Source organism: Ochotona princeps, chromosome 8, assembly GCF_030435755.1.
Source record: "Ochotona princeps isolate mOchPri1 chromosome 8, mOchPri1.hap1, whole genome shotgun sequence".
Lineage (NCBI taxonomy): Eukaryota > Metazoa > Chordata > Mammalia > Lagomorpha > Ochotonidae > Ochotona > Ochotona princeps.
The window spans coordinates 14,513,026-14,538,850 of NC_080839.1; the positions used below are offsets into that span (position 1 = coordinate 14,513,026).

Genomic DNA, 25,825 nt, shown 5'->3' on the forward strand with positions numbered 1-25,825 from the left:
CACTCCCAAATGGGTGGGATGGCAGGTCAGGGCCCAGCCAAAGCCAGGGACCCAGACTTCCATCCGAGTTTCCCATACGGATGTCAGGTGCCCAAGCCCTTGGGCCATCGCTGCTGCTATTGCCAGGTGCCTTAGAAAGTTGGCTCAGAAGCAGAATAGTGGGATGCAAAACAGTGCCCATATGGGATGCTGGCATCACAGGCCTTGGCTTAACCCACTGTGCCACAATGCTGGGTTCTTAAAACACAAGCTTTTTTTTTTTAATGAGATGTAAAATTTCTTCATTTAACAATGTGCTCTGAGCATTCTTCCCCTTCATGAATCTTCAAGAATCCCCTTCATGAATCTTCAATGGTAGCTGCAGGCTGCCTGTGGTCACCGTATGGCCACACGCCTGCCTTGCTGTTTATCTAGATGCTGTTGTGGTGTGGAGGTGGTGACCATTTATGCCTTCATGATAAGTGGCGTGCATGTGTGATGCAGCAAATGTGTGGCGGGTGCCTTCTGCTGACAAGGGGAACAGCAGACAGGGTGCATGACTAGGTCCATTCACTGCTCATCGAAGAAAGGGGTGGATCCGGATCCAGGACACCAAGGCAGGTGTTCTCTTGGAAAACTCAGTATTCTAAGAGGGTCAAAGTGGGCAGCCCTGGTTAAGTCTGGATGAATTTTCTTTCTTTTTTTTTTTTTTTTTAAGATTGACTTACCTTTTATTGGAAAGGCAGATTTACAGAAAGAAGGAGAGACAGAAAGATCTTCCATCCACTGGTTCACTTCCCAAGTGGTCACAACAACCAGAGTTGAGCCGACCTAAAGCCAGGAGCTTCTTCTGGGTCTTCCACACAGGTGCAGGGTCCCAAAGCTTTGGGGTCATCCTTGACTGCTTTCCCAGGCCACAAGCAGGGAGCTTGGTGGGATGTGGAGCAGCTGGGATAGGAACTGGCGCCCATATGCAGTCCTGGTGCATGCAGTAAGAGGATTAGCCAGTTGAGCCATCACACTGGCCCTTGAGGTGAACTTTCATGCTGGGGTGCATAAGAGGGTACTGGGACCTTGGTGTCCCATTCCTGGACATCTGACCATGCACATACATGGTCCATTCGGGCTGGTCACAGATTCCTGCACCTGCCACAGAACTGGGCAATCAAATAAACAGGTAGAAGCAGCCTTGGGGCTTGTGGAATCACCACCTGTCCATCTCCAGGAGGCAGAGGGGCAGCCCAGGGGTGCACACTTGTGTTGGGAGTTGCTGATGGACTTGGTCGTGGTGGTGATGTGTCTTCCCTTCCCCTCGTTTTTGCCTTCAAGAGCCTTCTCCATGCCTCTCTAAGACTCTCAAGGGGATAACCCCACTCCACCTGCACCCCAGACCTCTAGGACTGGGAATCATGTGTATAAAGAAGTCTGGGAAGTTCACGGCTCACTGTAGTCCTGACCTCTGCCTGTGCTTGGTGTGTGAAAGTACACTGAGCCACCTGCAATGAGCAGCTTCCTCTGGGGCAAACAGGAAGCAGCTTACCCTGAGGAAATCAGGAGGGCCTGGTGCCGCCTTCCTCCAGTCAGGGGAGGAGGCTGGGCGTCCTCTGAGCCTGGGGGAGGGAGCCCCCTGGAGTGCAGAAGAATACACTCAGATCCAAACTCATTGCTGGCCAGCGGAGAGGCTCAGGGTGTCTGTCTTCCTTGCCTGTATCAAGCTGTCTTCCACACCAAGCTTTGCTTATTGCCATGTTGGACAATAGAAGTGATAGGAGAGGGGGTGGAGCTGGCCACTCAGGGCTCTGGGTTCTTCTGTAATCTTGGGGATGGATAAGCAGGAAGCACACCCCAGCCTTACCCAGTGCCCAAGAGCGAATGAGCAGCCTCCACTCTGTATTCATTTATTCAGTGGTCCTGCAGCCCTCAGGAGCTCTGTGACCCGGTTAGCCCTGAAATGCAGAGACCCATCCTTGACTGTGAGCATTGTGTGGCTACAATGACATTGCAGACTGAGGTGAAGGCACCTCTGGTGCCTCCCCTGCCCAGCACCATCCCAGCTGCTGGAGGCAGGGAGGAGTGTCATTACTCATGGTCACCTGACTTCTGCCTCCATCAGGCCCTCGCTTGTCTGGGACCTCCGTGTCACCACTATCAGGGGTCAGCCCCGTTTTTGTCTTATCTTTCACAACTTTCTGAAAGTGTTCCGCCAAGTCTACCACATCCTCCTCTCTTGTCCTTTCTGACCACAAACTACCCTGACATCTCTTACCTTAAACCTTTTGGCAGACTTTTCTCTCCCATGCTCCGTGGCTGCCCACCGTGGCCCGTGCTGACCCCCACCTCTGTTGGTCACTATGCGCATGCAGTCCACAACCTGTTCTTCAGTTGATTGCTTGAGTCTCACACTGATAGCTCAAGGCTGGTATTTAAAGCTCTTCTCCTCCCCTCAGCCTCATCTCACTTCTTTCTTCTTTCAGCGGAGGTCTTTCTTGGCAGCCAGCCTGTTCTAACCAGGATCTGGTTAGAACCACCCCCTTTTAAGTGTATTAAAAGGCAGAGTTAGAAAGAAGGAGAGAGAAAGAGACACACACACACAGAGAGAGAGAGACAGAGAGAGAGAGAGAGATCCAGGCACTCACTGGATCACTCACTGGTTCACTCCCTAATTGGCTGCAATGGCAAAAGTTGAGCCACGCCAAAGCCAGGAGTCAGGAGCTCCACCTGGGTCTCTTGTGGGTGGCAGAAGTCCGGGGACTTGGGCCATCTTCGACTGCCTTCCCAGGTGCATTAGCAGGGAGCTGAATCAGTAGGAAGCAGCTAGACTTGCATCGATGCTGGTGTTGCAAGCAGTACTATGCCAGTCTCCTTCCTCTTAGCTTGCTTCTGCTGTCTGTTCCCAATACTATAGTCAGGTGATCTTCAATGTTAGTGCGTCAAAGCTCCTCGACCTGCTCTTCCCCACTTAAAGCTACACTGTGGATCCGTGGAAGCTGGCTCTTTCCCTCCTATCCCTTCCTCCACACCCTCCCTGGACTGGCACCCCATCGTGCTGTCTGATTTCTGTTCCCTGAATGTGTGGCGGCCTGTCTTGAGTCTGTGCTGACAATGTGCCCCCCCGGCAGAGGCCTCCCCACTGCTGCTCTCTCACTTGTCATCACTGCCTGAACCCCAGTCTTCATCATCAGTGAATTGATGCTACCCCGAGGCTGGTGAATGAGCATACTTCTTCCTTCTCTGAGTCTGCAGGTGGGAGGCATCCTGAGAGCAAGGGTCCCATGTTTTGAGACAGATCAGCAACTTCTGGCCCAGGCCCCACGTGGAGAGGAGCCTGTCCTGGGCTAGCCTGTCCTGGCCACACTCCTGAGGCTCCCAAGAGACCAGGGCAGGGTTGTCATATAGGGTTCAGTGACTTCCAGTTTCTAGCTTACTCAGCTGGGAACAGCTGTGAATGCCCATGGAGGTGGAGTGGGAGGTGGACTCAGCTTGCAGGAGAGAAGGGGCCACCCTGAGTTTGAGGGACTTAGAGAAAAGTCTGCCTCAAAACAAATCCACCTGGGCCCGGTGGTGTGGCTTAGAGGCTAAAGTCCTCGCCTTGAACGCGCCGGGATCCCATATGGGTGCCGGTTCTAATCCCGGCAGCTCCACTTCCCATCCAGCTCCCTGCTTGTGGCCTGGGAAAGCAGTTGAGGATGGCCCAAAGCTTTGGGACCCTGCACCCACATGGGAGACCCGGAGGAGGTTCCTGGCTCCTGGCTTCGGATTGGCGCAGCACCGGCCGTTGCGGCTCACTTGGGGAATGAATCATCGGACAGAAGATCTTCCTCTCTGTCTCTCCTCCTTTCTCTGTATATCTGACTTTGTAATAAAATAAAAATCTTAAAAAAAAAAAAAAATCCACCTGCTCCATCTGATAGATTAGAATGCAAAGTGATAACTTATGTGTGTCCCGAAGTGTGTCTTAGTCTCTTCCCTTCCAAACTGTGTCTCTACCAGTGGCATCCGGGTGTGAGTCAGGAGTTAGCCTTGTCCACATGTGGCTTCTGGCCTTCGACCCCTGCTGGGACCCGCCTCCATGTCTCCCTGCAGCCCAGCCCAGAGTCACACCTGCAAGAGGGCAAGTGACCGATAGTGTCAGTGCAGCCTCCACCCTCAGTCTAGGGCAGTCAGGTAGTTAATGCTAAACAGAGAAGGCAGCCACGCCAGTCCTGGAGCCCTAAAAAGTGCAGAAAGCCGGGTGCCCATAGTGTGGCTGAAAAAAGGGGTGTGGGGCTCCCCGACTCCTCTTCGGGCTGCAGAGGGACTATGACTGGCTGGGCTGGACTGCTCTGAAGGCATGACTGTCATAGGCATGCAGGTGGAGGAGGAGGACACAGTTGGGGTTGGGGTCCCCCTGGGTCTCAACCAAGTGGCTGGTAGGAGCTCAGACTGGAGAAGTAGGTGGTGTAGGGGGAGAAGCCAGCAGTGAGAACAGTCTGGGCAAGGTCCTCCTATATACCATGACCCATGCTTGGAGGGAGAGCCTCTGTGTTCTCACCCTGGCTCTGGGATCTCGCTGCTGGGCCACCCAGAGGCAGTGGCTTGGGCTCTCTGAGCCTATTTCCAGTCTTGGATCTTGTGTCCAGGTTTCCTGGGGTGGACCAGAAGGCTGATGAGATGCCGTGGGGGCATGCTGTCACCCCCAGATGGCCCACAGCAGACAGGGAGTGGGCTGCAGGGTCCTGCTCACACTCCAGGCTGCCACCTTCCCCCTTCCGTCTCCCTGGCTGGCCCCTTTGCTGAACGGGCAGGTTCTCTCTGGGCTGCACTCACAGGGTTGAGGCTCCAGCTCGGGGCCGGGGACCCAGGCGCAGTGGCCCTCATCTTGTGGGCAGGAAGTGTGAGGTACTGGGGAGGCGGCAGCGGGTAGCAGAAGGGGTGTGTGTCACCGTGGTTGGGGCGAGCGGAAGTAGGAAGCTCCAGCCGCCACATTTTCGGGGCAGACAGAGAGTGCAGCAGGAAGTGCTCAGAGGTGGAACCTCGGGGCCAACTCATCCCTTTTGGGGCCTCCTTTGGAGGTGAGTGCGGTGGACCTGGGATGGAGTGGGGCTTGGAGGGACCTGGGACGAGCAGATGACAAGGAGAGTCGGGAACGGCCACAAACTAGTGGGCAGGATGGAGGCCGGGTCTCTAGGCGTGCCCTGTGCGCCTACCGCGCATGCCCATGCGTGGGCCTGGCCTCGCTTGGGCACTGGCCTTCTTCCCCTTCCTTCCTTCCGCCAGGCTGTCCTCTGCCCGCCTGGCCTGGGTTTGATTTCCTTCCATGAACACCCCCTTCCTCACCCTCAGAGCCTCAGCGGACCCTGCCTGCCGGGGACGCCTCTGCTGGGCTCCTGGGGGAGGGAGGGCCAGGTGCGTGGCCCGATTGGGCAGCTTTGGATGGGGTCTGTGCCGCTGGACCTGAATCCGCCACTAGGGGATCCTAGCTTCCAGCGACAGGGGAGGCTCTGATTTAGCAAAGGGACTCTCCCTGCCCTCTTAGCTGCCCTTTAGGCCTGTCCTCCTGGTAGGCCTTGGGAATCCTTTGGGGGAAGTGTATCGGGCCCACTAGTTTACATTGTCGGCTCTGGAGGCAAGCCCTCAACCCTTCCCCTTCCCCTCATCTGCTTGATTTAGGCGTTTAAACACGGTGGATGGAGTCACTTGATTGCTGGAAGGCTGGAGAGAGAGAGAGAGAGAGAGAGAGAGAGAGAGAGAGAGAGAGAGAGAGAGGCGGGCTGTGGTCAGCTGACAGGAAATACACCTCTTGTCGGGGCTTGCAGAAATGGCCCCAGGTGGGCGGGGCTCAGTCGATAAGGAGATAAGGCTCAGGTCCCAGGGATAGGAAATGGGATGCTGGGCTTCCTGGGAGAGAGGCCCAGCCCGCCTGGCCTGAGCTTCCCAGTACTCCTTTCCCTTCCCCCGCGGCAGCAGTTGCTCCCTGGGGGTCCCTTTGTCTGGACCACCCCACCGCCCTGTCTCCCGCAGCCCCAGCCTCTCAGCTGCCTGCCTGAGCCTCAGCTGGCCTCACCAGCGGGTGCTCAGCCTCTTTCTCTGTGGTCTTCTATGCGCCGCGGCCTCCCGCTCCTCCTTGTGGGCAGGATGTGGGGCTGCCCTCGCCTGTTCTCTCACCCTGCTCCTGTTCCAGTTAAGGCAGGGGTGCTGTCCTCAGTGACACATCTATCCCTACAGGCCCCAGGACAATCACCCCCTCCAATACCATCCCAGCCCAAAGTCCCGGCCAGGCCAGGAATCTTGGTGCTTTTTTTTTTTTTTTTTTTTTTTTTTTCCATGTGAGAGGAAGAACCCAAAGCTTGCTAAGTCTGGAAACTAGGGGAGAGAGAGGAGCTGGAAAAGCGACGGCCTCTGCATGGGAGGACACCTCCAGGAAGCTGAAAGCAAAGGGCGTGGGATGGGCCTAGCCCTTAGAAAGGATGCTAGCTTGCTTGTTTGTTTGCAGTTGTTAAACACCAGGGGTTGAGACAGAGAGATTAAAGCAGGACAATTCCAGATGCATTCATTAGACTTGGGCTTTGCTGCCCCATTCCTGGCCCACTTGTGACTACCAGGTACCATCCTACTTCCAGGAAACCAAGGCTGTATCCACCCTTGGCCCTTCATGGGTAAGACTGTCCTCAGCCAGGTGCCTGGTGGAGCTGCCCTGCTGGCCAGGATAAGGGAGGAGAGGACCTGCTCACACACATGATGCCAGTGTTCCCTAAGTGACCACTGGGGCTGTTGTGGTGGAGCACTGTCCCCGCAGCACTGGGCCTCCTTGAAGGAGGAGGTGTTTGGCTCACAGGGTGACTGGTCCCAGTCTGTCTAGACCTTGGTCAGACTGCCAAGCAGGTTCATCTTCTCTCCATCTGGCCCATCTGTTGCCTCTGCTTTCCCCTTCTTTTGACAAACCTAGGGTGCCACCTCGGACAGAACCAAGCAGATAACAGTATCTCTGTTTCATAAGAAAATTGTGAATGCCTGTGACAGTTGATCTGTGGGTGGGAGAAGTGTGGTGCCCTGGAGATCCCCGCTCTGCACTTACTACCAAAGCCAGGAGCCAGGAGTTTCCTCTGGGTTTCCCTTGCTTGTGCAAGGCCCAAGAACTCTGGGCTATTCTCCATTGCTTTCCCAATCCATAAATAGGGAGCTGGGTTAGAAGTGGAGCAGCCAAGGCAAACCGGTACCCATATGGGATGCCAGCGCTATAGATGGAGGATTGTTTGATGTGCCACTGTCTCAGCCCCACTTTCTTCTTTGTAAGCAGAGGATGCAATGGGCTCAGCAGGTAGCCCAGAAGTTAAAGGCCTCACCTTGCACATGCTGGGATCCTATATGGGCGCCAGTTCTAATCCCAGCAGCCCCGCTTCTCATCCAGCTCCCTGCTTGTGGCCTGTATGGGAGACCCAGAAAAGTCTCTGGACTCCTGGCTTCAGATTGGCTCAACTCCGGCCATTGCAGCCATTTGGGAAGTGAATCAGCGGATGGAAGATCTTCCTCTCTTTCTCTCCTTCTCTCTGTATATCTGACTTTCCAATAAAAATAAAAATAAGTCTTAAAAAAAAAAGAATGGGGTACAACCACCTGTGCCATGTGTGGGGTGGCTGGCCCAACAGATGAGCTCTGTTAGACTGTCTAATGGGCACACCACGGGCATCCATGGGCTGGGCTGCTGGATTATAGGAAAGGTCCAGTTACGCTTGATTTTCCAATAAACACAGAATAAGCCCTGTGCCTTGGATCTCAAGCCTTTTATATGACTATTTGCAAAATTTGGCAACCCCATGAGGAAGCTGTGTGCTGTGATAGCATACGGCCTGTGAGGTAAATGTGACTACCTCCCACCAACCTCCAGAAACCTGGATGTCTCCCGGGTGTACATGAATCACCACTCAAGGCTGGTCCCTAACTTGCTAATTCACTTGAACTGAAGGATGACAGGAAACACCCCTACTCCCAGAGCCTCATCAGTGCTATTGGGGTTCTATGTCATTCAGCATTTGACCAGTGAGATCCAATTGTGAATAAGAAGCACACAGAACAACCTACCCACTCAACACTCACATTCCAGGCACAATGGAACCCTGTGTGTAAACCCTGGAATGGGTGCTGTGAAGTCCCAGAGTGAGGGAGGGCACGCAGACAGGTGGAGTTGAGCTGGTTTACAGAATTATGCCACAGCCAGGCCACACACGCCTCGTGTCTCACCAAGCACAGTCATGCGTTGTTTAATAACAAAACGAGCTGCCTTTTGAGCAGTGCATCCCTCGTATTGTTGGGTGAACATTCTGGAGGCTACTTAAGTCCAGCCTGTCACCTGCCATATACCTAAGCTGGAGAGTGTGGTCCCCAAGCTGTGGGTGGTCTGTCACTGGTGGAAATGCCATTTTGCAGCACGTATCTGATGGTGACCAGCCCCTAACACCCATCGCCTCCCAATGCCTGCTATCCTCTCCCTGTCCCAGGCCCTCAAGGCTTTCTAAAGCTTCTCAGGACCCCGAGCTCTGCTTTCTTGTGCTCTGGGAAGTTGTAGCAGCTTCCCACTGAACCTGGCAAGGGACACTGGGCTTCTTCTGATAAGGCAAATTCAGTGCGTCTTTGTTGTCTAAGCATAGTCCACAAGCATGTGCCTCCCTGTATGCCCATAAATACATAGTTGCTTCTGAAATGCTTGTGTGCAAAGAGAGACGTGTGGGAACTCCTTGTCCTGTGACATAACGTGGGGCACCCTTGCCGACCGGCCCTGCCCCCACACGTATTATTAGTGCATGAACTTTTCCCATCCAGTGGACTCACTGATGAGATAGTGAGTTGATGTCATCCTGGAAAAAGGCTCTGACGCCCACAGGGAAAAGAGGCTGGCACACACTCAGATACAATGTGTGCCGATTGTGGGAATGGATGACAAGAACTCATGGCTAGGAGGGAGCCAGCTGGATGCCAAGAGAGCTGAGCTTAACAGGCAAGAGATAGGCAGGAACTGGCGACTGGGAAGGAGGCAGTCTCTGGAGCTGGGGCTGCCCTGTGGGATACCTGTACACCAGGTACTTCTCCTCACCCCCACCTGGTCTGCTGAACAGAGACATCTTCCCATTCCCCACCATCCTTTTGCAACAGTCAGGCCTGAGGGGTGAGGCCCAGGGGTCTGGCAGGGCTTTTTGTAGGCCTGTTACCCAGAGACTTCTGAGCTCTGACAATGGGTACCTGGTTAGACGAGCAGGTCTTGACTTAGTGTGTGGCCTTTGTAAGTTTTCAACCTGGGCTCTGGGGGTGGGAGGGAAGGAGCTGGGTGGACAGGTGGCTTCTAAGGTGTGTGAAGGTGGGATGGCAACAGTTGGAGAAAGATATAGGAGGAGGTTGGAAGGCAGGATCAACGGATCAAGTCCTTTGGATCAGAGCTTCAAACAGAAGATTGGACACATACCTGACCCTGCTGTTTAGGAAAGTGACCTTTTGGGGAGGTTATCATGAAGGACACAAGAGCCCCGAGGGTGGTTGGGGGCCTTTCCGGGGGGGGGGGTCTAAAACATTCAGGTTCTTATTTGCCAGAAAGCAAGCAAGGTAGAGTTGGGACAGGGAGGGTGAAAATCCAGAGGCATTTTATGAAGATTTGATGACTGTGTGTGAAGACCTGCCCGTATGCTAGTCCTAACTTGTTTCTCTCTCGAGCTGTATTTTCTGGATGACAAAGGTGGTTGCCACTTGGCCTTGGTTTGAGACCGCTGGGGGGTTACCTGTTAGTGTCTAGCAGTGGTAGGCTGGACAAGAATTGCCATGGTTATCTCCCGGTTCTTCTCGGAGGGGTGGTCCCCAGGGGCTGAGGCAACTCATAGGTTCATTCAGCTAGAAATGGTAGGGCGGGCTCTCATTCAGCCCAAGCCTTCTGCTGCTGGGAGCTGTCCCTTTATGATTCATTTTTATTTCCTACTATTCTGTAGCATCTGCTGGTTGAGGTCCCATATGCCAGGCCAGGCCATCACCCACAGCCTAGAGGTCTAGACCCTCCCCTGCACTCCGGCCTCAGAACCAAGCTTAGTGGTCGAGGGAGGCTGGTGCTCTTGGAAAACAGAGTAGGGCAGAGCAGGGCCTGTCTCAGCAGCTATGGAGCCTTAGGCCGAACTCTGGCTTCAGTTTCATTGACTGTGAGTCAGCAATGCAGCAGGTGTCCTGCTCACCCGCTGGGCATGAGGTTAGCTAAGCAGTGGTTGAGGACGGCTTTTCTAACCATCTGTGTGCATGCAGGAGTCATGTCTGATATGTGCTGAGAGTGTGTGCATGTGTGTTTATTAGCCATCTTGGTGGCTCAGGTGTCTTAGCACAGCCTCCAAGCACACACTTTCTTTAAGATAGACATGAGTATGTGAAAAGAGCCAGGCAGAGAGAAAATAAGGAAAGAGGTGATGCAGCCGGGGGGTGTGATGAGTAATGGAAACAATACGCTGTGGGTTGGCCTGTGTCCTCTTTCTTTTAGGACTTGTTGCAATGATTTATTTGAAAGGCAGAGCAATGGAGAGGGAAGGACAGAGACTTTCCATTGCCAGGTTCATTCTCTACATACCTGTGACTGGTAGGGCTAGACCAGGCTGAAGCTAAGAGCCAGAAATTCAATCCAGGTCTCCCACATGGAGAGGCCAAGCACTTGAGCCATCTTCCTGTCTCTTCTTGGATGTGTTGGCAGGGAGCTAGATTGGAAGCAGGGCAGCAAGGACTCAAAGTGGTACACAGACTTATCACTGCAACTGAACATCAGCCCAGGACTGTGTACCCAACCCTGCACCTCTGACAGCAGGCATCAACAAGGAAACAGGCTAAACAAGTTTCACAGCATCCATTAGGTCAAAACAAGCCAGTATTTCTGGGGAGACAGGGTCATTGTGAGTGACAGGCATGTCACAGTCCAAGCTTGGTGGGAGAGGTGTGCTGTGCATTTGACTAGCCTGCATCTGATAAGCACCCACCCACAGTGCTCATGTGGGTGTGTAGTCCTGGGCAGACTGGGGCCTGCCCGGGGGTGGAGGGGTAGGCAGTAGGGGCCGAAATATTCTCCCTCCACGAGGTTGGGGCTGAGTTTAGTGGAGAGTCCCTTTCTGCTCCCACTTGAACCAAGATGCCAGCTTGCATAGAACCCTGACTCATGCTGGAGGCAGGCCCAAGCCCAGAAACCTGGGTTGGTAGATACAAGGCAGGCAGGCTGTGCCCTGTCTCACCAGGATGCTGTCTTCTCCCACAAATCCACTTCACTCTCCTGGCCTCTGGTTTGAATGTGTCTGGCTCACCACGGTTTATGTGCTGGCATTCCCAGCTAGTGGCTGCTTCCCCAAGCCAGTAAGAGAATCTCTTGAGGCCACTAGTCTGATTTTTGGTTTGACCTGCTTGTTCTTTTTAGTTAAGCTCCCGGAGACACCTGTAGCCAACAAAAGGGGTGTTGTGGGGCGGGGTGGAGAGAAGGTACATTGTTGAAACTGAGGTCCTGGGGCGTCTTAGCCGTGGACTCTGTAGCACCACCGTCACTCCAGTCAAGAGCCATGAGTGCCCTTTCCTAACCTGCATCTATCTGCTTTGGCAATTTCCAGGGTAGATGTGGATTGCTGGTCCCTACCCCCTGTAGTTGCCCTAGTTTGTGCGATGGGATTGTGACAGCTGACCCTACAAGGGGTTCCCAAGCATCCTCACTCTCTGGACCATGGGTGATGACCGAGTCCCAGACGCCCCTCAAACTGTGGAATTGCTCGACTTTTGTTTGGGTGAGGACCCGCAGCCCCACTCAGGAGAATGCTCTCTGGATCCTCCCAAACCTTCCGAGAACCACACCACCCCGGCTTTGGACCTTCCTGAAGCCACCAGGCACCATGCACTTCCCTGCAGCTCCGAGGACATGGGGCCCACCCACCTGGGAAGCTGCTCCTCCCAGGATGAGCCCAGGCCAATGGCTGCAGCATCCCCGGGACTGCCTGGGAACAGTGACCATCCTCTAGGAAGCCCTCAGCACAACCAGAGCTCGTCCACACAAGTGGTGTTCTGGGCAGGCATCCTGCAGGCCCAGATGTGCGTCCTGGACCTGGAGGAGGAGTTGGAGAAGACCGAAGGGCTCAGGGCTGAACTGAAGTGCTGCCTGCCTACAACCCCTGCAGAGTTCCCAGGGACCACGGACTTGCACCCCAGTCCTGCCATCCAGGAGGACTCGGGAGAAGACAGCAGCGGACCAGAGGAGGAGGAGAAGCAGGCATGGCCGAAGGCAGGAACCCCAGATGCCTCCCCTGAGTGGGGTGAGGAAGAGGAGAGCTTGTTTTTTGACAACCCCCTGTTCCTGGAGAGCCCTGACTCAGAGGCCGGTGCTTCCAGAGAGGGCTTCTCCTGGGAGTTCCCAGCCATTGATGCCACAGCCGCTGTGGATGAAAACGCTGAGCCCAAGGGCCTGGGGACCCTGGAAGCCCTGGGAGCCCTGGGAGCCCTGGGAGCCCTGGGAGCCCTGGGGCTGCCCCCTGCAGGAGGGACAGCAGCTTGGGAGCTGGGGAGTGAGCTGGACTTGGAAGATGAGCCCACTGATCGCAGTGGGCACTGCACGCCTCCATTCCCTGTGCCCACCTACAAGCTGCACACCTGTTACTCCTTGGAGGCCTCCGCCCAGGGAGACACCCCTGCAGTGCCTTCTGGCTGGGAGGAAGATCAGGTAAGCCACACTCTGGGAACCAGCACCCAACCCCACCCTCCACCCAACCCGGGCACCTCAGGGGCTCCCAGACCTCAAACATGCTTTTCTGATGATGGGGGCGTCCTCGTAACTGTTGGGTAACAGAGCAGAAAATCAGACCTAGGGTCACCTTCAGTATAACAGGAAATCATACAGAGGTGCTGATGTCTGCCAACCTCACTGACAATTAAAGCCCTAAGTCCCCCCCACCCCCACCCGCCGCAAGCTCCACAGGATCCTTTCGGAGAATAAGTGGCTCATCCAGCTGCAGGGCACCCAGGCTGTGCCCCCGCTCCCCCCCACACTCGTTCCCCCCCTCCTTTGGCAGCAGGGCATTGCCAGCCAACAGGAGCGACCTGTGACCCTTGCAAAGAGAGGTCTGTTTGGCAGTCCCATCATCTGCTCCCTGGAAAGATGGGCAGACTTTTTTTTTAAGCTTTATTTATTTTTATTGGAAATGCAGATATACAGAGAGGAGGAAAGACAAAGTGGAAGATCTTCCATCCGATGGTTCACCCCCCAAGCAGCCGCAATGGCTGGAGTTCAGCCAATCCAAAGCCACTTCCAGGTCTCCCACACGGGTGCAGGGTCCCAAAACTTTGGACTATCCTTGACTGCTTTCCCAGGCCACAGGCAGGGAGCTGGATGGGAAGCAGGGCTGCCAGGATTAGAACCGGTACCCACGTGGGATCCTGATGCGTTCAAGGCGAGGATTTTAACCGCTACATTATTGTGCTGGGCCCGGGCAGACTTTGTTAAATTCTGCCTCATTCCCTGGTGGTCCTGCCCCTGGCCAGAGTCCCCAGACAGCATCCCTGGGACAACAGCGGGGCTCCCTGAGAGCAGCAGGGGAGAAGGCATTCCAGGAGAAAGTGGGACAGTTTTCCCAGAGAAGGCTGCCTGGGGAGATAAGGTTCAAGATGGCAGCACAAGAGGTAACTTTGTAATCTCTACTGGACACCAGCACGCCCGGGGAGCTGTCATCCTAAAGGGGGACCCCAGGTCGGGTGCTTAGGGCTCTGTCCTGGGCAGGTGTATTCTCCCAGGACCCTGCCCCGGTGCCCCAGGGTGCTCAGGTGAATCATTGGAATTGGCTGCATTCTGTGGTGGCAGAGGCGACCTAGCCCAGGGCCAAGGGTCCTCAGTCCTCCCTAAGACACTCCTTAAGCTGCTCCCCATGGGCCAGGGTGGTGCAGGCAAATTGTGAGGGGAGGGTGTGGGAAAGGGCTGGGAGCAGGTTGCCTCTGGCCAAATCGCCCCTCCTCTCTCTGTCTCTGTCTCAGACTTCTCTCAGGGACCAACTGGGCCCTGACTTCCCAGCAGCACCCAGTGTGGACGAAGGATTGTCTTGGGAGCCAGCAAGCTTCGCATCCGACTTCAGCCCTGCCTCACATCCTGTGCAACCTTGGGCAAGTCACTTCGCTTCTCTCCACTCCACCTTATCCACCTGGGAAAGCCCTGATTCCCAGGGCTCAGACCCAGCATGCTTGGGTGGGAGGTCCTCTGTGGCATTGTTCTTCTGAACGCAAGGCTCAGGCTGGAGTCCACGTACTGCGTTGAGGGGGTGTTCTCCCAGAAGTCTCCCCTCACCCCCCAGGAACTGCTTAGTATCTCCAGAACTCACAGAAACTATCACACCTCTCTCAATAGGACCCACCCAGGCCTGAGAGCTGGCAGACGGAAGAGAGTCCCTCCCAGCCCCAGGTGCCAATTTTTCAGGAACCAGGTGAAATTCAACATGGGCATGGGGCAAATAGGGTTGTGGGAGGTTTTGGAATTTCGAATGGGACCAGAGCTCATTCTTGAATGTGAAGGTGTCACTGGGGAGCTCATTGTATCATCTCGGAGCCAGAGATTTGGGGTGGGTTCCTGCTGTTGTTTCTGTGGTGTGCAGAATCAACATAGCAGCATGCCAAAGGCCCAGTGGTTCTCACATCTGTCTGGGTCTGATGGGTCTCTGCAGAAGTCCCGAGGCCTCAGGCTGCAACTCTGGGAGCCGCTGGCTCTGCGTGGGAGCGGTCACTGCTGCGATCAGGGGACAGGGTGTGCTTGCCCAGCTCCAGGGGAGGAGCCCCAGGGAGGTAGCCTCTGAGGGTGGCTGCCCAGGCCCTCCTCCTGCCCCTGTGCCTTCCTCACTGCCCGCTGTTTGGCAGGTGACATGGAAGTTGGAAGCCCACAGCCGGCTGCTCCCTGCCCCACGTCCCCCAGCGCCTCGGGGAGCCGAGCCTCTTCGCCACAGCCCAGCAGCTGTGGGTCTGAGAGCAGCAGAAGCCCCGCTCCCAGGCCTGGCATCACGTCTTCCCCAGAGGGCAGCCCACAGCGCCAGCGCTGCAGCTCAGATCCTGTGCCCAAGTGTACGCCAGATACCACACATGCTTTGCTCGTGGACACCACGAAGCCGGCAGAGCCAGGCCTTCCTGAGAGAGTGGAGCCAGGGGAGGTCCGGGACCCAGAGGAGAAAGTGAAGAGTGAAGGCACAGTTAGGACTGCAGAGGCTGGAGGTGGCGCCCCACCCAGCCAGCACCTGACCTCTGTTGAAAGGTGAGTCTCCTCTCCCTGGTTCTCTGATTGCTACTGACCAGAATTCTCCCTGGTGGGGTTGGAGCTGAGATACACCAATCAGGGCTTAACATACTGCTATTTATCAAACTTGGGTCCCATGACCTGAAGGTTTAAAGGCACAGGAACCCAAGAATAGACAGGGAGGACTGTCCGCAGCCACATCCCAGGGAATTTGACAAGGGCTGTGTGCCCAAGACGGGGCTGTTGAGCAAGGCAGGCTGACAGCGGGCAGGAGCAGAGCTGATGATATGGTGATTACAGCCTGCTCTGTTTGCCTGGAATAATCCGCCAGAGAACCTGGCACAGATCTCACCAAGGGGAGGTTTGTTGGTTCTGAGGGACTGGATCGTGGGCTCCATACAGGATTATGTAATCTCGGGTTTTAACCGCAAGTGGGAGCAGGCCAACTGGTGTACCTGCACCTGTTAGCTCCTGTGATTTCTGACATGAGAACGAGTTTGGTTGTCTGGTTAGCTGAGCAGAGGTCATAGCAAGGAGACTTCTAGAAGCAGGCAATAGCTTAGGTCATGGATCTAAAGGAACAATAGCTGGAGGGGTGATGGGATGACCCCACTCCCATCTTAATCCTTGCTTGACAGAGACAACAACTCAGGACCAAGAAACCAAAACAGCATCTTCTTTATGGCTCAGAGGAGCCCCAGGGCCCACAAAAGGAGGGTTCATTTTATGAAAAGTTAGTTCATCCAACCCAGAACCTAAGTAAGTAAACTCAGCTAAAGTGAGAACCGTACATTAAAAAAAAAAAATTTGTTGAGTTTGCAACTTCAGTTAGTTTGCCTCAGGTTTCTCCCAAACTGTGGACTTAGTGTAGCCTCAAGAGGAGAAAGCGTTGATGGAGGCCTGAGTGTGTCTGTCTCCTGGAGACTGCTGTCCTCGTGCGATGACTTTTGCTCACCTGCCCAACTCCGCAGGTGTGACACTGCATCAGAGGGAAGTGAGTTTTCCGAATCTCATATTGAACACAGTGGGAGAGGTTTAATTTTCCCAGCGTGAGCTTGCTGGCCCTGATGAGACTGCTTACCTTCAAGCCTGACTTTCAGTGAGATTAAAAAAGGTCATTTAAATACATCATGACCCTGATATCTTCCTGTTCGTATAGTTACATACAGAGAGATAATTAGTATCCCATGCAAATGACATTTAAAATATACAATGCCATGTGAATTTGTGTCTGCATGGTGATTTTTTTTTTCCTGCCAAAGTGTTTCCTTACCTAAATATGAGTGACTTAGTTATATGTTGAATCACTTTATTTATGTACCTATTTGAGAGGTAAGAGACAGGGAGATAAAGAAGGACAGAGAATTCTTATTCACTGGTTTGCCACCTAAAACCCTTCAGTGACTGGGGCTGGGCTGAAGCCAAAGCTGCGACCTGGGAACTTGGTCCAGGCCTCCTGCGTGGGCAGCAGGGACCCCCAGCAATGCAGCCTCTCCGAAGCTCTGCATTAACATGAAGCTGGAACTGAGAGCTGCAGGTGCGCGTTGTCCCCAGGCCCTCGACACAGGATGGGGCAGTCTTAACTGTCATTCTCTAAAATGTAGTTCAGGACTTCTTCACCTGTTGGTGATCTAAGTACTTCTCTTCACATTTTATTTATTTTATTTGAAAAGAGGAGACAGAGGTTTCCCCCCTCCCATCTGCTGGTTCACTCCCCAAGGGCCCCCAGAAACCAGGGCTGCAGCAGGCTGAAGCTCGGAGCCGGGGTCTCAGTCTGGGTCTCCCACGGGGGCGGCAGGGACTCAAGTACATGAGCGCAAAGCTGGAGCAAAGGAGCTGGGACTCCAACCCAGGTGTTCCAACATGCAATGCAGGCACCCCAAATGGCATCTTAGCTGCTGGACCTGTTGCTTTGTTACCGTGACTTTTGCTTCCCCGTACAATTCTCCCCAGATGTGCTGGCTTGGACATCAGATATTCATCATGGGTAACAGACACACCACACCTGGATGTGATGTTGCAAGGGGAGCCAGTAGTCAGGTGGAGGCTGCCTGGAGGAACCTTGGTGAACCTTAGAGTCAGAACCCCCAGGGAAGCACCAGGGATGGCCAGGCCATCATTCAAAGGCTCCGGAGCTCCAGGTGTGACCCTGAGCTCTGCAGGCCTCCACCACACCCCCTACCCTTCCAGCCGAGGCTGCCAGGATACTTGACACAGAACCCTTGCTAGCGTACCCTTCATGGGCTACCAATGACTCTTGCAGGCCTACAGAGAGCCCCATGTCCCAAGCACAGTCCCCAGAGGAAGGCCGGGGGCCGCTGGCTGGAGACAAACTGGCCAATGGTGTCACGACCGACAAGGTGGCCTCCAACTTGGCCTCCCGTCTCTTCCACCTGGAGGGCTTCCGGAAGTCGGAAGTGGCTGCGTACCTGCAGAAGAAGTAAGGGGCTTTGAGCCTGGGCCTGGCTGCAGGCTAAGGCAGGACAGAGAGGAGCTGCCGGTGGGTAGCCTCTCCTGTCCGCCTCTCCCTTCCCTTGTCCTGTGTCCCATCCTTACTCCAGCGCCATTGCCACCTTGCACTGGGCCCGCTCCCATCCCAATGCCTGCCCTGCCTCTGCCTCTCTGCAGCCTGGATCCCTATGCCCATCTGCCTTACCCACCCAGACTCCCCCGGTCCTTCCCATTCAGCAGTGATGGGGTTGCCAGGGACAGACCAGACCCCTCTTCCCCTGCCGCTTTCTGCCCCTTTCTGCCCCTTTCTGCCCCTTTCTGCCTAAGTGGTTCCCACCCCATACATCGATCCCTTGATGTGTTCCTGCCCTGGGGACTCTAGCACAACCTCAGGGCATCAGCCTCATCCCCATCTCTCCTGCCAGCAATGACTTCAGCAGGGCCGTGGCTGAGGCGTACTTGAACTTCTTCCAGTTTGGAGGCCAGAGCCTGGACCGTGCCCTTCGGTAAAACCCTCAGACCCTCTTGGGCAGGGATGGCTGTGGGGCAGGGACAACCCCCAAGGCTTGAATCTAACTGGCTGAGAGGGAGGAAGGGAAGAGGCTGGGGTCTTCCAGGGGTCTGCCAGCCAGGCCCACCCTTTGACCCTCACCCTCCTGGCAGGGGTTTCCTCCAGGCCCTGGTGCTGAGTGGGGAGACCCAGGAGCGGGAGCGAGTCCTCTACCAGTTCTCCAAACGCTTCCATTACTGCAATCCCGGCCTCTTCCCCTCAGCAGGTAGAGAGGGGTCAGCCCTAGGGAGCAGAGCCAGGGAGGTTCGGGGAGGACCTGCGAGTGGGAAGGCATGGGACTGTCCTGTGCCCATTCAGGAGTTCACTGGGCAGTGGCTGTTGGGAGCGTGGTCGGGGTTCATGGAGAAACTGCAGGGACTCACCTGCTTGTCCCGGGGAGTCTGGACCTCAGTGCTGTCTGAGCTCTTGTCTCTCTCGGGCAGATTCCGTACACACCTTGACCTGTGCAATCATGCTCCTGAACACGGACCTGCATGGACAGGTGAGGAAGGGGCAGAGCCCGTGGGATCCCAGGTGGGAGCTGGGCCGGGGGCTGTGACTTGGGGGTGCGGGGGAGAGAAGACTAGAGCCCGGGTGAAATGGAGCAGCCAGCTGGGGCTGTTCAATCAGCTGTCCCACTTCTCTCCCTGGCCACACAGAACATCGGCAAGAGCATGAGCTGCCAGGAATTCGTAACCAACTTGCATGGCCTGCGAGATGGTGGCAACTTCCCAAAGGAGCTGCTGAAGGTACCTGCTGGGCTTGGGACTCCAAGAAAGTGGTGGTGGTGGTGGGGATACGGAGCTGAGGCCTTGCCCTGCCAGAAACACCCCTACTAGGCCAGGGCTGCCTGCTGACCATGGGGCTCCTGGCTGGCAGCATCTGACATCTTTGAGCTTGTCAGCTGTGCAAATGTCTAGGTCCCCATATTGGACCTGCTGCATCAGAATCTCTCAGGCTGGGGCTCCAATGGTGTTTTATTAGGGTTTCCAGGTGAGGGGTGTTGGTTCTCAGAGGGGATGGAGAACCAAGCTTCACGGCAGCATGTACTGCATGAGCAGTGAACATTTATTGGACCTACTGGATACCACTGTGTGCCAGGCACTGTGTTAGGCACTGCATGCATGCTTGAATGGATGGATGGATGAATGGGTGGGTTATGGATGGATGGACAGATGAACAGATCAACAGATGAATGCATGGATATATGGATGATGGATGGTTGAATGTTTAGATGGATACATGGATGGATGGATGAATGCTGGATGGGCTAGATGATGGATGAATGGATGGCTTAGGATAGGTGGATGGATGCATGATGGAGGGGCAGCTATACTGGGGGAACTGGGAGGACATATGCATCTCTCCTACCTATACCAGACTGTGGGTTGAGGTTCCCCATCCCTGTCCACCAACCCCCAGCCCTCAGTATCCTTCTCCCTCATCTGCTTCTGTTTCAGGCCCTCTACTGGTCTATCCGAAGTGAGAAGCTTGAGTGGGCCATGTGAGTGAGAACCGCCTTCCCCTCTCTTCCCAGTCTCCTAGCCCCTGTGCTGGGCCTGTCCTCACCGTCACCCACCGAGAACCCTGGCTGGACAAGGCTCGCTTTGAGTGGGGCAGAGCCAGAAGTAGTGGATGGGGAAGGGGGCAGGAGTAGCAAGGGGGTTGGTGAACAGCATGTCCAAGAGTGGACAGATTGGCTTTGAATTGGGGAGACTCCTTTTAGAAGGTCCTGGGATGTGGCTCCCTGGCAAGAGAGACAATGCTGAGGTCTTGGGGTCACAGGTACCTCCCAGTACTTCTGTGTCCAGTCAGCACCCAGTTTGATTTTCTGATGCATCCAGGGATGACGAGCACTCAGCCAGACCCGAGAAGGTGCAGCCATCTCCCCCAGCTGGCAAGATGGGCAACCCCTTCCTTCAGCTGACCCAGGACACCATGGTGCCCACCTACAAGCAAGGCATCCTGGCACGAAAGATGCATCATGATGCAGATGGCAAGAAGAGTGAGTGCATGCTGCCTGAGAACAGGGCGGGACATAGAGCGCTGTGCCACTCCAGGACCCGGGCCAGCCCATGGGCAGGGACAAATCCTGAAGTGGGACCCCCATGGACAAGGTGTTGTGTAAGGCTCTTGGTTATTCCTGGGCCCTCAGAACCCCCTTGCCGCCCCTGGGTCGGGGAGGGGGTAGGCAAGGCACAGGCATGCCTGGGATCCTACGTGGAAAGAGCTGGACGTGCCAGGAGGGCTGTGTTGCGTCTGGGCATGGGGTGTCTACTTTTGTTGAGGAGCTGGGTAGGGGGACAGGGACCGGGAAGGTTTCCGGGGAGATGCTGAGGGTCTGGATTTTTGAACTTGGGCACGGAGTATCTGCCACAGAGAAAACAGCAGGCAGAGTTGTCTCAGCACCCAGGGAATGTGGAAGGAGTTGGGGGTGCTTTTGAGCTGGGCAGCAGCGTAGCCAGGGCAGGGACCTCAGCATCCAATTGGGAAATCACAGCTTTATCAGGAAGGAACTGGCATGGCTGTGAGAAGCCGCAGGGGCCGAGGCAGAGCCCCTGGCAGTGACAGGAGGGAGTCAGGTCAAGTCTGAGCACACGAGGACAGCACAGGAAGGGGAGCGGAGGTGGGCTGCTGGTGCTGTGTGGGGTGCACAGGGAGACACCCCAAGGCTGGGAGCTGAGCCCTTGGGCCTCTCTAGATGGATACAATGAGATCATCCCACAGGCCCAGAAGGGTACCTGAGTGGAAGAGAGAGTGTGTGTGTGTGTGTGGGGGGGGGGGGGTGTTTGCACATGGGTTACAGTCATGTATTTGGGTTGCCAACGGTCTGTGAACATCCATGTTCACATATAGACCGGTTTGGTTCCCCCTGAGGGGACACCCCGACCCGTGTGGAGTCTGTAATTTCTTGTGTTGGTGTGTAGTGTGTGTGTGTGTACATCCTGGGGCACTTGGGTGAGGGCTGGACCCACAGTTGTGTGGGCCTGGATGCAGATGTGGGTGCCAGCACCCACTCTCATACTTTGCTCCTGGAGCAGCACCTTGGGGCAAGCGCGGCTGGAAGATGTTCCATACGTTACTACGAGGGATGGTTCTCTACTTCCTGAAGGTAGGACAGTGATGGATGGGGGGTGGGGAGGAACCTGGAGGGAGGGTGGCTGGGCAGTTGGTGATCTCTTCCTCCCTGAGAGCTCCCTGTGCCCTGTGCAGGGAGACAGCCAGTGCCTGGATGGGGACAGCCTACTGGGGCAGATGGTGGATGAGCCCGTGGGGGTGCACCACTCGCTGGCCACTCCAGCTACCCATTACACCAAGAAGCCTCACGTCTTCCAGCTGCGCACAGCAGACTGGCGCCTCTACCTCTTCCAGGCACCGTGAGTCCCCGGAGGGTGGGGAGAGGAGCTGGCCTTAAATGCCCCTGTCTTGGTCCCAGCACCACTTCCTGGGGTCCTGCCAGTCTGGTCCTGGAGCTTCTAGAACACACAGCTGGGAGTGGATGTTGGGGGCCTTGGGTGCTTCCTGCTCCTCCTCTTCCCGGTTTCTGCATCCAGCAGCCTCCACCTAGCCTGCCCTTGAGGAAGGCAGGGTTCCAGGAGGGTAGTTTGAAAGCTTTCTGCCTTCCTGCGTTTTCCTTGTTGATCCAGGGCAGAAGTCCAGTAACTTCACAAAGCAGGTGACCAGGCTGCTGGCTCTTGAAGGCCATAGGTGTGTGGGTGGGTGGGTGGGGGATGCTAATACCCACTCGGTGACCCCGGGGACCCATGGCCGCCTCTGTCTCACAGCACGGCCAAGGAGATGAGTTCCTGGATCGCACGCATCAACCTGGCCGCAGCCACGCACTCAGCACCTCCCTTCCCCGCCGCCGTGGGCTCCCAGCGCCGGTTCGTGCGGCCCATCCTGCCTATGGGCCCAGCCCAGAGCTCCCTGGTACGGTCTCCCAGAGTGATGGGTGTGTGCACCCCAGCCCGAGAACCCGCGGAAGGGCACCCAAAGGGGAGAACTGGGGGAGTGCACACCTGACCCTAGTGGGAGAGTCGGGCAGGGCTGCAGCCTGACTCACCTGGGCCCTGGGAGGAGGGGTCCCCGAGACAGCTTCCTCCACCGCCTCCTTCTCACAGGAGGAGCAGCATCGATCCCATGAGAACTGCCTGGACGCTGCCTCCGACGACCTGCTGGACCTGCAGAGGAAGCTGCCCGAACGGCGGGGACGCGGCCGGGAGCTGGAGGAGCACCGCATGCGGAAGGAGTACCTGGAGCACGAGGTGAGGCGCCCGCCCCGTCCCCTGCCGCCCTCTCGTGGCCGCCGCATCCTTGCCGGGGCGGAGAGTGTGTGCCTGTCCAGTGTGAGTGGACCTCTCAGTCCCTCGGCGCCTGTCCCTGGGGTCTGGGGCGGCTGCCTTTCTGCTAACTCTCAGAAGGAGATGTTACTTTTATAGCTCTCCACCACCACCACCCTTCTGAGTGTAGTGGGCTCTTTGTCTGAATTATTCCCTCTGACCACCCACCTGCTAACAGGTAGTATCGATGGAGTTTGTATGACTGGCATGGGTCGTTTCATTGTCCAGCACCTCTTGGCTAAGCACTGCCATCGCCACCTTAGAGGGGACAAGGACACAGGCACAGCGACATCAAACCTCTTGTCCAAACACTCACATGCAGCTCTAGTCTCCTGCCTGCATCATGTTTGGTCTGACCCGAGGCGAGGCCTCCAGAGCCTTAGCATCAGAGGGCCCTCTATCACCTAGTCCTCTGCCTGACCACACTGCTTGGTTGTGTGGCTTTGGCCCCCATTCGGTGCACACATCCCATCACCCGGGACCTGAGACCCCAGACAGGGGGCAGTTAGAGTAGCTGAGAGGCCGTTTGAGTGTGGAGGGTTCTGAGACCAGAAGGGGGCACCTGTGCTTGCTACCTGTGCTCACTGGGTCCACTTTCCTGTCTGGCCAGCCTTCAAGGGCCTGGTTCATCTGCCTTGGCTTGCTGGGCCAGGTCTGTGGCTGTGGACTTGCCCCACTGCCCCGCCAGGACTGTTAGCAGTCATTAGCTCTCCACCAGCCTCATTTCCTTCCTTGCAAACTGGCAGTAATGGTTTGCGCTGCAGGTCTGTATGGGATGTACTATTCAGAGTTATAGGAGCCCAGTGGAGGTTGGAGGGGGGTCCTGGGGCATCCCCCTGTAGATGGCGGTGGCAGAGGGAGGCCTCTGTATGTAGTGTGTGAGGACATTCAGCACAGAGCTGTAAGGATTCAGTCTGTTAGTGCCCGATGGCACTGCATCCAGGCTCAGTGCCACACTGGTGGCAGGTGGAATGGTGGCGCATCATGTCACATCTGGAATGTAACATGGTCTAGAAACATTGATCACAACAGCAAGGGGTTGCTGACAGAGTAGGCTGGGGTTGGCGTGTGTGGTGTTATAGGGTCCAGGCACCCAGCTTCCTTCTGTAGCAGTCATGGTCCCTGGGGCTTCTTAACATCTGGGAGTTGCACCATGGGGAGGTCAGCCTCCTGTGGGCCCCCTGGAGCTGGCATGGGGCTGAGAAGGAGGGTGGCATGCCTGTGTGTTGCAGAAAACCCGCTACGAGACGTATGTGCAGCTGCTGGTGGCCCGGCTGCGATGCCCAGAGGGAGACCTGGCGCTGTGGGAGGAGCAGCTGGGGAAGGAAGCTACTGGTGTCCGGGAACCCAAACCCAGCCTGAAGAAGTCCCACTCCAGCCCGTCCCTGCACCAGGAGGAGGCCCCCACCACAGCCAAGGTGAAGCGCAACATCTCTGAGCGTAGAACCTACCGGAAGATCATCCCAAAACGGAACCGCAACCAGCTGTGAAACCTTTGGGGTGGAGCCTGATGCCCGTGAACTGCCCGGGTGCTGCCAGCCCCGACCCGTCTCCTGGCTGCTCCCAAGGCAGAGGGAAGTCCAAGACTTGGCTCCCTCTTGGGACAATCATCCTTGTACCCCCCAGAATCCAGAGTGGCCTTATTTCATGGGCACCCTGGGGTGGGGGACCAGCCTTGTGGTATGGAACTGGTTGGGACAGCTGCCTTTCATGGCCGCCCATGTCCCTGCTGCCGCATCTGTGTGGAACATGTGTGCCAACCCAGGGTGAGCCAGAATCCACCAGTTATGGAGGCATGCACAGGGAGTAGCTGTTTCTGCCCCACAGATCCAGTTGCTGCTAGCTAGCAGAGCGGAGCCCAGCCCAGGGGCCAGGGCCTCTGTCCGGGATGCAGTGGCTTTGTCTCCCAGATCAGAGAGGTGTTTCCCTGGGTGCAGAGCCCTGGGCCTGCATGATGACCATTGCTTTGAGGGGCAGGGGAGCACCAGCCTTGGAGGGATGTGTGGGATGGAAAGCAGGCAAGAGCTAGACAAGTGCGCTGTGTGAGACCCCCCCACCATGCACCCCTGCCCTTAAGGCTGCATTCCTGCCATGGGTGGGCTCCAAGGGCTTTGGCAGCCCTGCGCTGGTCAGTCTCCTGCTCCTGCCCTCTGGCTGCCTCCCAGCTGGACCTGTTCTCTAGGGGGAGAGTGTGTGTGTGTGTGTGTGTGTATGTGTGTGTGTGTGTGGTAGGGGGAGGTTCCGGGGACGTGAGCTTGTGGGAAGGAGTCTGGGCTGCAGGGAGCAGCCTCCATTGTGTCTGTTCAGCCAAGTGTGTCCTGGAGAGGAGGCTGCTGGCCAAGAGGGGCCTCCATGGTGGCTGCTGCCCCGTGACGCACGGCCTCCCTCAGCCTTCCTCCTGGGCCACCCTCTTACCCCTAGCCATCCACCCCCATAATGTTTAGAACCAGCCCTGGGGCCTGGGACTGCACTGTCCCCACGGCTGCACAGTACACAGAAGCCATGAGGAAGGATGTGTGTGTATGAGACAGGCAGAGGGAGCAGTCTGCAGGCTCCTTTGCCCCCTATGTCCGTGTATATGTGAAAACACGAGGTACACAGTGATGGCCTGTCCAAGCCAGACGGGACCTCAGGATCACTTCCTCATGAGCCACTGGTGTCTTCCACAAGAATGTCAGAGTCCCAGTTACGGACCAGATATGAGGGGTTGTGTGTGAGGATGGTCCTGCCTGTTGCTTCCCTGTGACTTGCCTTGGCTGGGGTGCTCACTGCAAAGGCATGTCATGCGGCCAGTCTGTGCAGAGGAGGACAGATGCGTGCAAGGCTCCTGGAGCAACTAATGGGTCACAACAATTAGCAACCACTGTGGGATGGAGCCAGTGGTCTCACTTGATACAGGTGGATGGATGTGAGCTGAGGTTAATGAGGTCAGGTGGCCTGGACCAGGTCCCAGAACCTCCCTGGACGTGTGTTATTTTTATTTATTTATTTGCGAGGGAACTCCCATCTGCTGGTTCACTGCCCCTCAATACCCTACGGTGGTGAGGGCTGAGCCAGACCGGGGCTGGGGAGCTCAGTCCTCCATCCAGGTCTCTAACGTGGGTGACAGGAACCCGACCACTTGAGCCATCACCTGCTACCTCCCGGGGTGCACAGTCACAGGAATCCAGAATCAGGAATCTAACCTGAGCTCTCAGATGTGGGAGATGGGCAGCCTAACCAGTACCTTAACTGCTGGGCCAAACACCTAAAACCGGAATAAAATGTGGTGGTCTTTCTGTA

The 25,825-nt window shown here is 56.0% G+C and overlaps 2 protein-coding genes across 2 annotated transcripts; both read left to right on the forward strand.

Moving 5' to 3' along the window:
- Positions 1-4,897: 4,897 nt before the first annotated feature.
- On the forward strand, positions 4,898-14,202 carry LOC131481053 (PH and SEC7 domain-containing protein 4-like). Its single transcript, XM_058668318.1, has 3 exons — positions 4,898-5,030; positions 11,562-12,658; positions 13,963-14,202. Exons 2-3 carry the CDS (start codon positions 11,672-11,674, stop codon positions 14,200-14,202), a joined length of 1,227 nt encoding a protein of 408 aa, XP_058524301.1. The 5' UTR covers positions 4,898-5,030; positions 11,562-11,671.
- Positions 14,195-25,825, forward strand: LOC101533352 (PH and SEC7 domain-containing protein 4). The gene is made up of 14 exons (XM_058667638.1): positions 14,195-14,405; positions 14,833-15,220; positions 17,466-17,642; positions 18,079-18,159; positions 18,317-18,429; positions 18,647-18,705; positions 18,863-18,952; positions 19,664-19,707; positions 20,048-20,208; positions 21,245-21,315; positions 21,417-21,580; positions 21,989-22,133; positions 22,325-22,468; positions 23,776-25,825. Exons 2-14 carry the CDS (start codon positions 14,838-14,840, stop codon positions 24,031-24,033), a joined length of 1,890 nt encoding a protein of 629 aa, XP_058523621.1. The 5' UTR covers positions 14,195-14,405; positions 14,833-14,837; the 3' UTR covers positions 24,034-25,825.

Excerpts from the sequence above, each read along its gene's own strand:
- LOC131481053 (XM_058668318.1), top strand. The coding sequence starts at position 11,672 with ATGGGTGATGACCGAGTCCCAGACGCCCCTCAAACTGTGGAATTGCTC. Across the intron at positions 12,659-13,962 it reads CTGGCTGGGAGGAAGATCAG|ACTTCTCTCAGGGACCAACT; the intron begins GTAAGCCACACT and ends TCTCTGTCTCAG.
- LOC101533352 (XM_058667638.1), top strand. The coding sequence starts at position 14,838 with ATGGAAGTTGGAAGCCCACAGCCGGCTGCTCCCTGCCCCACGTCCCCC. Across the intron at positions 18,706-18,862 it reads ACACGGACCTGCATGGACAG|AACATCGGCAAGAGCATGAG; the intron begins GTGAGGAAGGGG and ends CTGGCCACACAG. Across the intron at positions 22,134-22,324 it reads GCCCAGCCCAGAGCTCCCTG|GAGGAGCAGCATCGATCCCA; the intron begins GTACGGTCTCCC and ends TCCTTCTCACAG.